Here is a 14034-nt window from a genome sequence, read left to right as displayed (position 1 = left end):
GTTTTTAATTAAAGTGACAGTAGCCCATTTTTGAGAGATGCTGTCAAGTCTCTTCTAGCATATGCCCCAACCCATTCAGTGAGCATCAAAACTGCAGCAGAATAGATAGTACGTTCTTTCAAGCCCCTCCCTTGTCATGTAAAAACTGAACAGATCTTCGCTTTGCTTAGTCCTGCCTAAAATATGAACGTATTTTTTAATTTAGAGAATCACTTAGTCCTGCAGCCAGATTTCCATAATCAAGTAAACTGAAATAGTTCTCAAATTAATGTGCTCTCCCAAGATCTGCAGATGTTGTGGAGAGAAAAGCATTATTCTTTACCTTTGTACCACCATAATTAAGAAATCCATTTTTATTCATTAACTTTTATAATTATTATTTTTCTTTACCTGTGCTCCAACTGTTTTCTCCTCTTGCTTTATCCTATGTTGTCAGTAAATGGTGGGTGTTCTCTGAAGGCAGAGAATGCCAGTAAGGACAGGTACTTTAGAGTGAACTTTTCAGTTGATGAAAGCAGCTAGTATCTTTTGAAGTCTCACATCTGAGATAAATTTAGCAAAATGTATACATATATGTAATTTAATTTAATTATACTGAAACAAGAGTTCCTGTTTTTCAATAAAGGTGTACACAGTAGGTCCAGACTATGCTCATGCTGAAGCCCGGAAATCTCCAGCTCTGGATGGCAAGGTAGAACGAGATAGTGAAGGAAAAGAAGTGAGGTATCCAGTCATCCTGAATGCAAGAGAGAAGTTAATTGCTTGGAAAGTATGCCTTGCTTTTAAAGTAAGCAGATTACATTCCTATCTGATGAAACGTTTAGTGTTAATTTTTTATTAAGTGAAACTTCCATGGAGTTTTAGTGCACAGAACCAGAAGTGATAATTGCTGCAGAACTCCTAGGAAGTTGAATAGTTAAATTTCCACAGTCGTGTATTTTTTTTTATCTAGAAGAATTCTTCCTTTAGTGGATTGAAAAGTTCTAGATAGATTGCTTATGTTATGTAAGTTTCCTGAATTCATATGTTGCTGCTGTGCTTTGCTAGCCCACAGTGTATCAGTTCACACATTTTGTGAGTGCTTTCTAAGTTAGCAAAACACAATTTCAGTAGTTAAGTTTTTAGAACTTCGTTACCTAGTATTTACATGGGGCCCGATTAAATGTTACTTTGGTACTGACATGATTAGGTCCTTACTTGAAGTGTTTGATAGTTTCAATTTTTGTATAGTTTTAAGATTCCTTTGTTCAGAACTTCATTCAATCTCTTACCCTCCTTTCACCTGTCTTATTAAAAGGCTGTCTTTCAGTCTGTCTCATTACCTGTGCATAACTGTGGTGGCATTCTGGAGCCTGTACGATGTGAACTTCTATCACCTAGCAAAGTGGGCTTTAAGATCTTAAAAAGTAATCTGTGGAAATAGCATCTAGTATCCTGTACTAACAACATCAGTATTATGTCAGTGTCAAAACTATCCTGTCAAATTTAAAATTTGACAAAAATGTTTTTATCAATATTTTGTCATTTCTTGCCTGCCATCCTTAAAAAATATGTGTAGGGGAAACCACCGTCAGAATTGGGTGTCTGTAGGATCATCATTGCTTGTGCTGTAAATCATGAAGATTAAGTTTGTGCACATGTGAACTTGACCTTCAGTACTGATACTGCTAGGCATATGTAGGAAGGGTAGAATCAAGTTGTGGATATAAAGTTTAAAATAGCAAGATGTTTGCATGACATGAGTGAGCCTAACATGGCACTGGCAAAAGGTATTATCTGTCATATTTTAACATGGTATTCATCTGAAAAGATGACAAAATATCAAGTTTATTTAGAATAAGCAATCCTAAGGAAGGTGATATTTTGATGTTTTTGAACTTTTATTCTTAAAAACAGCAAACAGTTTGTGGCTTTGATTTGCTGCGTGCTAATGGACAGTCCTATGTCTGTGATGTGAATGGCTTCAGTTTTGTGAAAAACTCCATGAAATACTATGATGATTGTGCTAAGATACTGGGGTAAGAGCTTACTGATCTATTTCAGGAGTTTTGCCTATTCACTCTGTTGTATGTGACTAGTTTATATGCTATTTATTCCTTATTCCTAAATTAATTATTTCATATTACATATAAAATAAGTAATTAAGTTAAATAATAAATTAAAATATTTTAAAGAATTCTGAATCAATAAATAAATCCTGAATTCCATATTCCTAAAATCATCCAAAACATGTGAATCTGAGTGTTTTGTGAATACCTAAAGCTAACTGAATATGTATTTTGAAAGCCGGATTAAGTTCATAAAGGTAGTTGAGGTTTTTTTTCAAGTAGAGAAGCACCACTGTATGGTTATGCTTGCTGCTGTTTAATATATGCCCAAATTAATGTACACTGTTCTTGACCTGTAGCTGGTGTATACTTGTACATTTCTAGATTTCATAGTGGTAAATCCAGACTAATGTAGCATCAAGGTATCTTCTGTAATATAGTCTTCTTTCTACTAGTGGGAGTAAAAAAGGTCTAACAAGGGATCGTACAGAATGGGTAGTGAACTCTGCCAACAAAGTAGGCTGATCCCATTTTGGCCAGCTGAACTGGCTTTACAGTAAGATTGCACTGATTAGATACAGTGTGACTTTCTGCATTATCAAATGGTCTGGGATCTTGGTAAATGGAGGAAGAGCTAAGCTGAAATCCTGTATAACAACTGTAGTCCTGTTGCTTTAGGCCACTTTTTGAGTTAGAGTTACAGTTCTTAGACCCATTTTGATTTCTTCTTATTGAAATTGTTGTAGCTGTTGAATTATTTGAAAAAAGTTATCATGTTTTCCTTATGCTTTATTCCTTAAAGCAATACATTACAATGTTAAGTAACAGCAGATTCTTTTGACCTTTTTAGAAATTAAATTTTGTCTTATGCTACTCTAAGATGGACTTTTTTTTATCCATGTTACTACTTCTTATGTAGATATTAACCTGAATTAGAACATTACCAAGATTTAACAACATTCTGTAGGTGAAGGCAGTGTTGTCATTTTGTAGTTATGACCAGAGACTATACCTGTTTTTCCAGTTCTATCATAGAAACTTTTGAGAAATTACCACCAAAGGTACTGGTTATTCTTTGATGAGAATGGCTAGCTGATTATCAGGGACTTAGAGTCTGGCAGTCCAGTCAGCTGTCTGAATATAAATTAACAAGACTAAATCATATCCAAGAAACTCTTAGGAACTGTAATTCAAAAACTGAGGTTTCTTACAAATCCAGGCCCATTAGGCTAATGTCTCTAGCAGTTGTAGTAGCTTTAAAATGTTGTTTAAGTAGGTTTTTATTACACAATTGCACAAAAATATGCATCTAGAGACTCAGGATTTCTAGTAGTCTAAAACTACATTGATAAAAACGCATGTATGTATTATCTCTTTGGTTTGGAGTTTGTATGTGTTGTATAAGCTATGCATTATACTTAATGTTTTTTCTTCTTTCTCTCTTTAATCCCTTTTTTAGAAATATCATCATGAGAGAACTTGCTCCCCAGTTTCAGATACCATGGTCAATTCCTTTGGAAGCTGAAGACATCCCTATTGTGCCAACCACCTCTGGAACAATGTAAGAAAATAGTAGCTACACCTGAATTGTGCAAGCTCCTAATAAAACTTTTGGGTGAATTTTTTTTTTCTCTTCACAAGGTGTGCCCACTTTGGCCTATGAGCGCTTGTTTTGTGTGATGAAAACAAGGAAGGAGTCACAATTACTATGTCAGCAACCAGAGTTTCTGACCGTTAGTGAAGCTGAGTATAGAATGGCAGATTTTCAAGTGTAGCATCTTTTATGCATAGCTTCCTTCACTGCTCATCATTGTTCCAGCACCAACTTAATATGCATAGTTTCTAATAAACATGCTCTCTCATTTAATGAACATCAATATCGTTGTTTTAAAAAATCTACTTAAAATAGATAGTCTGTAGTTACCTAAGTTATAAAATCAATGCTTATATTTAAATGTTACATCATTTTCAGTTAACCTTATATTCTTACCTATCCTTCCATCACTCCTGTAGTTACATCAGATAACTACAACTTTGTCAGTCGTCTTGATTCATGGTGGTTTTAATATTAAAGACCCTCATATATAGAATTGTGAAATATAACTCTCTTGAAATTTCAGGATGGAACTTAGGTGTGTTATAGCTGTAATACGCCATGGGGACCGAACACCAAAACAAAAAATGAAAATGGAAGTGAAACATCAGAAGTAAGTAGAATATTGGTAAAAATTAGTTTGCATGAGCAGGACTCACTTTGTGGGGATTTGCAGTCAAGGAGTTGAGCAGGAATTGCATCATACAAGTTGTTTTGTTTTAAATCTAACTGGTGTTGCAGGTGTTTCACAAGTATGCACCTCTTTTCTAACAGGACTGTCAAATTACTTGTGCAGACTTCCTTCATCACATGCTGTGCCTTGTGAACAGTCCTACTTGATCTTAATGAAAATGTATTTGTCTCTATAGGTGTCTTAATTCAGAATAATGCAGCAAAGAATTTTTCGGGTTCACTGCTTGACTGTGACTTCTGCCTTTCTCTTTTTATCCTAACTATTCTTGTGTGAGATGTCATCTTATTGCACCACCTTTTTGTCTTTTACTTTTGTCAGAGTTTGACATCTGGTAGATACCATCTTTATGTTAGCATTCAGTTATATATATATATATGTTATATAAGTGGCCTAGAATTAGGTGCAATTTCAGTAACAAGCAATTACTTGTTTTGGGACTAAATTCTTGCATTTAGAGATACCAAATACAGAGATGTTGTAAAACTGTAGGACTGCTCATTTGATATTTTTGGTCTCTACTTCCTACAGGATCCCTACAGGATCATTCTTGAAGAGTAAGAATTGACATACCTGTGTATTTGAGTATTATGTCATTTGGTATATAGAATATCTTCCCTCTTTTTTTAACACTTAGGAAGTCAGTAAGAGAACATTTTTAATGCCCTTATTTCTCTAATGTGTTGAAGACTTTCTTGGGAAATGGAATTTGAATAAAGGTTCCTTTGACCTCTCTAGTGCAGGTTTTAACCTGCTTTTCAAATAGTGTAAAGGTGCTAATTTCAGACTGCTTTAAATTTAAGAGCCACTTGTTCAAGTAATTTAATTAATAACTGCATTTTTAAATCAATATTCTTTCTCTTAAAGGTTTTTTGATCTCTTTGAAAAATGTGATGGATATAAATCTGGAAAACTAAAACTGAAAAAACCAAAACAGCTGCAGGCAAGTTTGTCTTTATTTTCTTACTGTATATTCTACAGGTAGAACACTATTTAAGTAAATCCTATGTTTTCTTTCTTTAGGAAGTGCTTGATATAGCAAGGCAGCTCCTTGTAGAACTTGGGCAAAACAATGATTCTGAAATTGAAGAAAGTAAAGCAAAACTTGAACAGCTAAAGACTGTGTTAGAAATGTAAGTGTCTAATTTTCAGGCTTCATAGCAACAAAGTATCTGCTATTTTGACCTGTTTGACCAGTTACTGCTTGGATTGCAATGGTTATCAAATATGTAATGATATATTAATTCAAGTACAAGGGTTATCAAGAAAAAGGATGTTGTGTTTGACATTATGAAGGAGAACTGAGCCATCTCTGGTTTTTCTCCTTTTTAATTGAACTTACTGCTTTATATGGTGTCTGAGTATATTTTCTACATGAAAAAGTTACTTTCTTTGATCTCAAATTTTATATTCTTGAATGTTTTTAAAATGAATATACTATAGTGTAGGATCTGCTTCTTGCAGTGTGTGACATAATGAAGTCTGATGGAGCCAGTAAGAACTTTCACCATGTATACTGTCTACTTACTGCAAACTTGGAGGATTCCAGATAAATAAGGCTTTGTATATATTAAGCCTGAAATATTTAATAATTAAAAAAAACCAACCCAAAAACCAACCCCAAAAACAAAACAACAAAAACCTAAGGCCTCAAGGTTTGTTAAAGATCTAGGCTCTCAGAACTCTAAATAGTAGTAGATAATTAATTTTTTAAAAATCAAGGCAAAGACAGTTATTATTTAAATTTACAGTGGTGGTTTGATATACTGAGTTCTGCTTGAGAACTTAATTGCCTAACAAAATAGTAGCCATCTACATTGCCAGATCAGATTCTGGATGCTCATAGCCACAGCAGTTGCAGCTCTGAAACGATAAAGTACTTGTGCAATCTGCAAATCCTTCTTTTTTTTTTTCTAATACCTTTATGTTTAGCGTTGTGAAAAAAAGTAGTAGGTTGTATTTTTAAACGTTTCATTATAGAATGGTTGATATTTCTATAGTCATTCTGTGTTTGTTGAGTCAGGTTTTTTCTAAGCTTCATTAAATGATGGTCAAATGCTCAAATCAATGACCAGCATAGATTTATTATATCCTGTTGCAGGAGCATAGCAGGTTTGGAGGAAAATACTCAAAATGTTTCTGTCCCTCTTCCCCTCTCACTGTCCCCTGTTCCTACTTCAGGTACGGGCATTTTTCAGGCATAAATCGCAAAGTTCAGTTAACATATCTTCCTCATGGTTGCCCAAAGACTTCCAGTGAAGAGGAAGGTATTGTATTACTTTTGCATCTAATCACTTAATATCATGTGTGTTTAAATAGTCAAGGACTAGTGCTATACCAAGTGGTCTTGATGTTAAAGGGAATATGTTGTTTTGTATGAATGTTTGTGTTGTTGGCAGATATTCAGAGTCTCTTAGTCTGCTGAATCGTACACCTAAAAGTATGAAGTAAATTTGTATTCTAACACTGCTGTTTTGTAACAGAAAAGTATGGTGAAAAGAAGCTTCAGTGTTTTCGGACTGAGATGAGAAAATCCCACTCAACATTTACTGCTATTTTAAAAACTTGAAAGCTTTTCTCATCCTTGACCCATGATTATTGACTGAAATAACTGTATTTACCATTCAATTTGTTTTAATTTTTCTGTCTCAATTTACTTTTTGCTTCAGACTGCATGCTAAATATTTTACACTTATGTTTTCTCCATTATTTAACTACTACAGGTTTCTCTGCTTAAGTGCCCTTTTAGTTCTCCAGTTCAATATTTTTTTATTGTTAGAACGCTATTAAAGATTCATAATGTTGAAGAGATCCTTTACTGGAGCCCTGCATCGTCCCAATATTTTTGTTCATTTGAAAAAAACCCCAAAATATTTTGAACATATTTCACTACTAAACCCCTCTCTCTGTGTACAATTAGATAATAGAAGAAATGAGCCGTCTCTGCTTCTGGTTCTAAAATGGGGAGGAGAATTGACTCCTGCAGGCAGGGTGCAAGCAGAGGAGCTTGGAAGGGCTTTCAGGTGTATGTATCCAGGTGGACAAGGTAAAAAAAAATCTATAATAAATAAAAAGAAATTTGAACAGCATAAATCCCTTCATAAATCAAGTGCAAAATGAGAGTTTGAGCAAAATGTTTGTTTGGTAGGAGATTATGCTGGATTTCCTGGATGTGGTTTACTTAGATTACATAGCACTTACCGACATGATCTCAAAATCTACGCTTCTGATGAGGGACGAGTTCAGATGACTGCAGCAGCTTTTGCAAAGGTAAAATGTTAAATTGTATTTTCAATTTTTAAAATTCTGATGTTCTCAAGTTTATTTTTTCTTTTGAAGACTGAGGGAGATCTTTGGTGTATTTGAGTCCACAATGTATAGTGAGTCTGTGTTTTAAAAGAAATGTATTTTCAAAGAACATTTAGTTCAGTGTGAAAAGGTATCCAATTAATGGGCTAAGCATTTGAAGCTCTTTTATCAGATGCAGACAGGTTTTAATTATACAGTCCTACCAATATACCTTAGTCCTTTCCAATAACAGTCTCCAGAATCATAGAATGGGTTGGGTTGGAAGCCACCTCACAAATCATCTAGTTCCAACCCCCCTGGCCATGGACAGAGACACCTTCCACTAGATCAGGTTGCTCAAAAGCTCCGTCCACCATCACCTTGAACACTTCTCTGAGCAACCTATTCTAGTGTCTTGCCACCCTCACAGTAAGGAATTTCTTACTTATATCTAATCTAAATCTGCCCTCTTTCAGTTTAAAACCTTTACCCCTCATCCTATCACTTCACACGCTAAGAAAGAATCCCTTCCCATCTTTTCAGTAGGCCCTTCTTGAGTACTGGAAGGCAGCTATAAGGTCTCCCCAGAGCCTTCTCTTCTCCAGGCTGAACAACCCCAGCTCTCTCAGCCTGTCCTCCTAAGTGAGGTGTTTCATCCCTGTGATCATTTTTGTGGCCCTCCTCTGGACCTGCTCAAGCAGGTCCTTGTCTTTTTTATGCTGAGTGCCCTAGAGCTGGACACAGTACTCCAGGTAGGGTCTCACAAGAGCAGAGCAGAGGGGAAGAATCACCTCTCTCGGCCCACTGATCACACTTCTCTTGATGCAGCCCAGGATGTGACTGGCAACATTTTTAGTTTGCTTATTTGTTTAGGGCTTATGTTCCTCAAATTTTTGTCAGATCTCTGTGACAGACTGTACGTTGGTGTTGGTTAAAGCACAGACATTAGAACTGATTTGAGATAATGTATTCTTTTTACATGAGCACAATCGCGATTTTCAGTCACTTCAGTGATTTGGACCAGAAGGTTTGGAGTTCAGAAGTCAACACTTTTCATTCCAACCATCTTTCTTTTATTGATTTGTAACTTTATAGAGGAAATTAGTGGGTTTGAAGCTATTAGAAATGTGCAATAAATAAACTACTTTGCATGTATTTTAATGGGAAATTGTACAGACCATAAATTGACGCTTTTTTTTAAATTAACAGAAGTAGTTTCTTAAAGTTTTTACTTTGGGCCAGTCAAAAAAGATACCTAATAAGTAACACATGGTAGCAGTACTATGTCTTGGCACTTAATAGAAATACTTTTTACACGTATTTTTCTATGTGAAATTATTAATTTTGTGGTGATGTTTAAAAAGCATGACTTTTTTTTATTACAAACATGAATTTATAGGAAATATAATACAAAACACAGAATCCAGAACTTCCTACATCTATAATACTTACCAAAGTATTCTTTTACCTGTCTTCATGCTAGGCAAATTCCTCTTCTGCTCCTCCTCCTGAATAGCCCTTTGCATGCATGATACTTCCACTTGTTAATAATATATTCACTTATTTCTGCATATCAGTGATACTGTGTGAGAGGACGCTGACAGTGCTGGTGTCACATAAATACTTCTTAGGTGAATGACCTTCAATAATAACAGACAGAGAGGGGTTTAGGTTTTCCAGAAATCTGGATTGCTTATCCCCTGCAATATTGCCCACGCATGAGGTACCCAGGGCTAAGGGCACCCATTGGAAAACAGGGCCTGCAGTCAGCTTTCCTCCAGTTCTGTTAAGAAGGCTTCATCTGTTTCCCTTTTTGTAACTGGTGGTTTGTAGCAGAGGCCCACCATGATGTTGACCTGTGCTTATTTGTTCTCTGATCCTTACAAATAAGATTGCAGCTTGCTTGTCACTGGTTTGAAAGCAAAGGTCCCAGTGTTCAAGCTGCTCCTCTGTATAGAGCCAACTCTGCTGCCTTCTTGCCTTCCTGGCTTTCAAAACGTCCTGTATCTAGCTATAGCAAAACTCCATTCATGTTAACTATTCCAGCACATCTCTGTAATCTGAATAGACTTAAAGCTCTGCAAGCATTGAGTCTTCTTAATTATTCTCTTTGTTTCCATGCTGCATGTATTGATGCAGAAGTATTTCAGACATCTGTCCTGCTTTCTGCTTGGTCAGCAGGCTTGAGGAGATACCACCCCATTTCCTTCCTTATTTCAGAGCCTTTCTGTTTCCAGAAGTCACAAATTCTCCATCTTTCTCCATTTTGGAAGGCTCCATTCACCTCTTGTTCAACTATAGCCTTTGATTGTCCCCCTGTGCAACACAGAGTTTGGGCTTTTGCCTCTGTAGAGTCTCTGCAAAGACCCTGTGTATCTCCCATTTGTCCTCCCAGATGCTATTTGGATTGCTAACTCTTTCCATAGCTACTATCTGGTGACTCAATGCCTTGAGCAGAGCATGTCCCACACAAGTTAGGCTGCTGATGTTCTCAGCCTCAGGGAGGCACTGTGCACTCTCTGCAGCCCAAGACCTGAACAGCTGTGGCCTCCCAGGAGCAATGCTGGCATCACTGAGATGCTAGGGTCACTTCAGCTGGTGCTGGGGAGCATACTCTATGACATGTCACCATCACTGTTGCACCAACTGAGGAAATCCTGCACACCAAAGGCAGTGTTTTAGGACCATTCCTATGCAAATCTCTGCATTGTCTGCCAACTCCCTGTTTATCTAACACATAGACAAGTGATATAGTCTTGAATTCAAGTTAGTGATTTGGGTGTATTTTTCAGATACTCTTATATTCTCATCTTTTGCTGTTTGCTTGATTAATTGTATTATTTGCTTTAGGGACTACTGGCTTTAGAGGGAGAGCTGACTCCTATTCTTGTCCAGATGGTAAAAAGTGCTAATATGAATGGTCTGTTGGACAGCGACAGTGATTCTTTAAGCAGCTGTCAGCATCGTGTTAAAGCAAGACTCCATGAAATTCTCCAGAGAGACAGAGAATTTACTGCTGATGACTACGATAAGGTTAGCATATGATTAATTTTCTATGAAATGAAATAAATAGCCACATAAATTTCTTCTGTAAAAGTAATGAGCAGTGATTTTATGTATCTGTTTTGAAATATTGTGTGCTTGCAAATAGTTTGAACTACAAAGGAAGCTGTGCCAATTGTGTTATTAGATATTTTGAGCTATATTGCTATTTGAGTAATCAGAATAGCTAGAAACTTTGAAATAGGAGTAGATAGGGACCTCATAAATCTGTTTCACTTTTCCATTAAAAATATTTTAATTATTCAAGAAATAAAACTATATTGTTTACACTTTCTGTAATCTTTACTTTGACGGTGTGTAGTATTACAAAATGTATTGTCTGCCTCCTGTAGTTGTTTCAATATTTAATCTACAAGGCCTTTTTTGTTTAATGTCATTGTTTGCTTACTTTAGATTACGCAGACTTGTCTGAAAGAATTAGATGAAGCCTCACTTTACATGGATAATGACTGTATCATTTTAGTGACACTCGATGTTGATAATTTGCAGCATCTGCAATTTCTGTAATTAAGTCATCTCTGAAGGATGTCTTCTATGTTCTCGATGTATGTGCATCTAAGGGGTTTCTTTCAGTTTCTGTTTTTGTGCTGCAGTCCTATAAAAACAAAAACCTGAAACAGGAACAGACAAACTTTTTGCAGGTATCAGTTTCTACTGTAAATCCAGTTCTTCCTTCCAGTTGTACTGAGGAGGGTACTTCACAGAACAAAAATTATTTTATGGGACATGGAACCTAATGATAACATTTCTTTTTTGTAGGCTTTTGAATACAGTAGTTATTTGAAGGGAAGTTACGGAAAGTTGCTGAGTACATGCGGTTTTTTAAATCTTTTCGATTTTCCTGTCTTGGAACAAAAAAAGAGGTTTAGGAACTCCTGACATTGCATATGTTTACTTCATAGAATTAGTTGCCCTGAGAATTTCTTCTCACCTTTGAATCTAGTAAATCTTACTCCCTTTTGATATGTTATCTTTTCTTAAAGCCTCAAAGGGAGTAGATAATTGAGAAATGCTTTCAAAAATTACTTGCAACCTACTTGAACTCTTTTTCCTCAGTACTTGGAATTTTTCTTATGTTCCATCTTATCTCCCCAGTTCTTAAGTCTAGTCAGCTTGTTTACATAATTTTGTGTTCATGTCAAATTGCAGCTTACTCCATCTGGAAGCATCTCATTGATAAAATCAATGCAGGTTATCAAAAATCCTGTAAAGACGTGTGATAAGGTTTATTCCTTGATCCAGAGCTTGACTTCTCAGATCAGGCAAAGAATGGAAGATCCAAAGTCTGCAGGTACTTAAACATTTTTGTAGTTATATGTAGTTTCTCTTGTTTATATCTGAGAAAGAATTGTAACATAACTTTTCTTCATTAAATTTGCTTTTAGCGGAACTTTCATCAACAATGTGTTAGGGATTTTCACAGTCTGATTCCATATGCATAATTTTAAAGTAAAAAGCAGGAGGAACACATGGTTATATTGCAGGTAAGGGCTCTGTGTGGTGTTCCGAAGTTCCTCAAATGTTTACAGAAATTCTTGTCTTAATTATCTTAAACTCAGCATTCTACAGAAGTAGCAGGAAAAGCAGATGGTACTAAAGCTAACTTACATAGGTACATTTTTATATTTAAGTATCTTTGCTGATGAACTGTTGTTTACTATATAACATGTAGTAGTATTGCATAGAATGATGCTCAGTATTAATGGTGGTGAACCAGTGATGCTGGAAGTGACCAGAATGCTTTTTTGATACTAGCTAAATACTGGAATACTTTTTATCAATGTTCTCTGCAGTGTATAGTATACAAACAGCTTCTGTTCTGAGATTGAGCAGTACAAGTGTCACCTGTACATAGTATCAGTGGTTTTTGTCTATTTGGTCTAATCTCCTCCCCTGGGATGGGAATGATCTATCCCTTCTACTAGTTGCTTGAATCTTGCTGTTGACACATGCAGGAGAGAGAGACAAATGAAATATGTGGTCTGGTCTAAAACAGAGATGTTATCCTGTTCCACTTTGTCCCTCCTAGAATTTTCTTACAGCCTTTTTTTAATTGAATTTTTTAATATATATATCATCTGTGCTGTAGGATACTTTATTCTTGGTGCTGTAGCTTTGATTAAAAGTCCAGTGGTGAACTTCTGCAGCAAAGCTTTCTATTATGTTGATGTAGCTCTGTATCTGTGATACTTCTTCTTAGAAGTAATGCAGTTAACTTATTTGATCTCTTTTATCCCTCTGTATTCAACTATTAATACCAGTTAATTAAAATCTCCCTTTTATTATTTGGATGAACTTGATTGCTTACATGAGATATGTGTCTATCTAGATATTCAGCTGTACCACAGTGAAACACTAGAACTGATGCTGCGCAGGTGGGCCAAGTTAGAAAAAGACTTTAAAACAAAAAATGGAAGATACGACATTAGCAAAATTCCTGATATTTACGACTGTATAAAATATGATGTGCAGCACAATGGCTCCTTAAAATTAGAAAACACAATGGAATTATACAGACTTTCAAAGGCTTTAGCTGACATTGTGATCCCTCAGGTAAGCATTTTCAGTTATTAAACAGAATAAATTGTAGAATAGATGTTTTTTCAAATTTTGTGAAAATGTTTACTCTGTCTGTTTTGCGGTAATAGAAGCCTTTAACATTACCTCTTGTTTTCTGGTGGCAAGCTGATTATTTTTTTGAAGAAAATTTGATTCATAATTCATTAAGCTGTGTTCAAAGTGAATTTTTCTAGCAATTTAAGATGTGAACTTGTCTGCTTCATTTACTTTAGTGTCTTAAAGTGGCTTATCTCAGCCATTCATCATAGATTTAAATGGAGCCCCTGTGAACAGCTGTGTGTTCTAAAATTATATTTAATTTCATTCTTCCTGCTTTTAGAAATTTAATTTTTAGGCTCTTTGCAAGTAACACTTAATCCTAATCTAATTTGACTTGTTTTAAGCAATTTAAATTTAAAAAGACTTTTCTGCTGCTTCAGAATGGTAACACTCACTGGTAAAAATGTACGCATAGAATTTCAGATGAGAAGCAGACAAGTTAAACTTATACTACAGGCTGTTAAACTCAAGTTAGCTCTAAAATGTTGTAGGCTGCGGGACTTGAAATTGTTTTGTGATAACAGGACAGAACAGACTGCAGCTTTCCCCAAGTGTCCCTGCAGTTAGAGAGTACTGTTGTAAGACAGGTATTATCCATATTGTATGCCACAAGTGAGGGAACTTCTTCCTCTCCCCATCTCTCAAACTCCCTGCAGCAAGGAGGACAAAAGAGCAATGGTACTATGTATGTATTTTGTTATGTGGGCCTGTTAATCTTAAATTTTGAATAG

General features: G+C 35.7%; 1 protein-coding gene across 7 annotated transcripts in view; it reads left to right on the top strand.

Annotated features, from left to right (window-relative positions):
- Window positions 1–14034, top strand: part of PPIP5K2 (diphosphoinositol pentakisphosphate kinase 2) — a 52056-nt gene that overhangs the window by 17990 nt on the left and 20032 nt on the right. For 6 of the 7 annotated variants that reach the window (XM_074933217.1, XM_074933216.1, XM_074933215.1 and 3 more), the window contains exons 8-19: window positions 626–787; window positions 1897–2018; window positions 3508–3609; window positions 4169–4255; window positions 5201–5276; window positions 5357–5466; window positions 6515–6600; window positions 7254–7379; window positions 7482–7603; window positions 10472–10654; window positions 11834–11975; window positions 13014–13237. In XM_074933217.1, coding sequence (XP_074789318.1) covers window positions 626–787; window positions 1897–2018; window positions 3508–3609; window positions 4169–4255; window positions 5201–5276; window positions 5357–5466; window positions 6515–6600; window positions 7254–7379; window positions 7482–7603; window positions 10472–10654; window positions 11834–11975; window positions 13014–13237 — 1542 coding nt within the window. Of the gene's footprint in view, window positions 1–625; window positions 788–1896; window positions 2019–3507; window positions 3610–4168; window positions 4256–5200; window positions 5281–5356; window positions 5467–6514; window positions 6601–7253; window positions 7380–7481; window positions 7604–10471; window positions 10655–11833; window positions 11976–13013; window positions 13238–14034 lie in introns of all 7 variants that reach the window. The other variant, XM_074933212.1, reaches the window with a different exon arrangement.

Source organism: Athene noctua, chromosome Z (assembly GCF_965140245.1).
Source record: "Athene noctua chromosome Z, bAthNoc1.hap1.1, whole genome shotgun sequence".
Lineage (NCBI taxonomy): Eukaryota > Metazoa > Chordata > Aves > Strigiformes > Strigidae > Athene > Athene noctua.
Note: the sequence above shows the minus strand (reverse complement) of the source record. Positions and strands in the feature narration are given on the sequence as shown.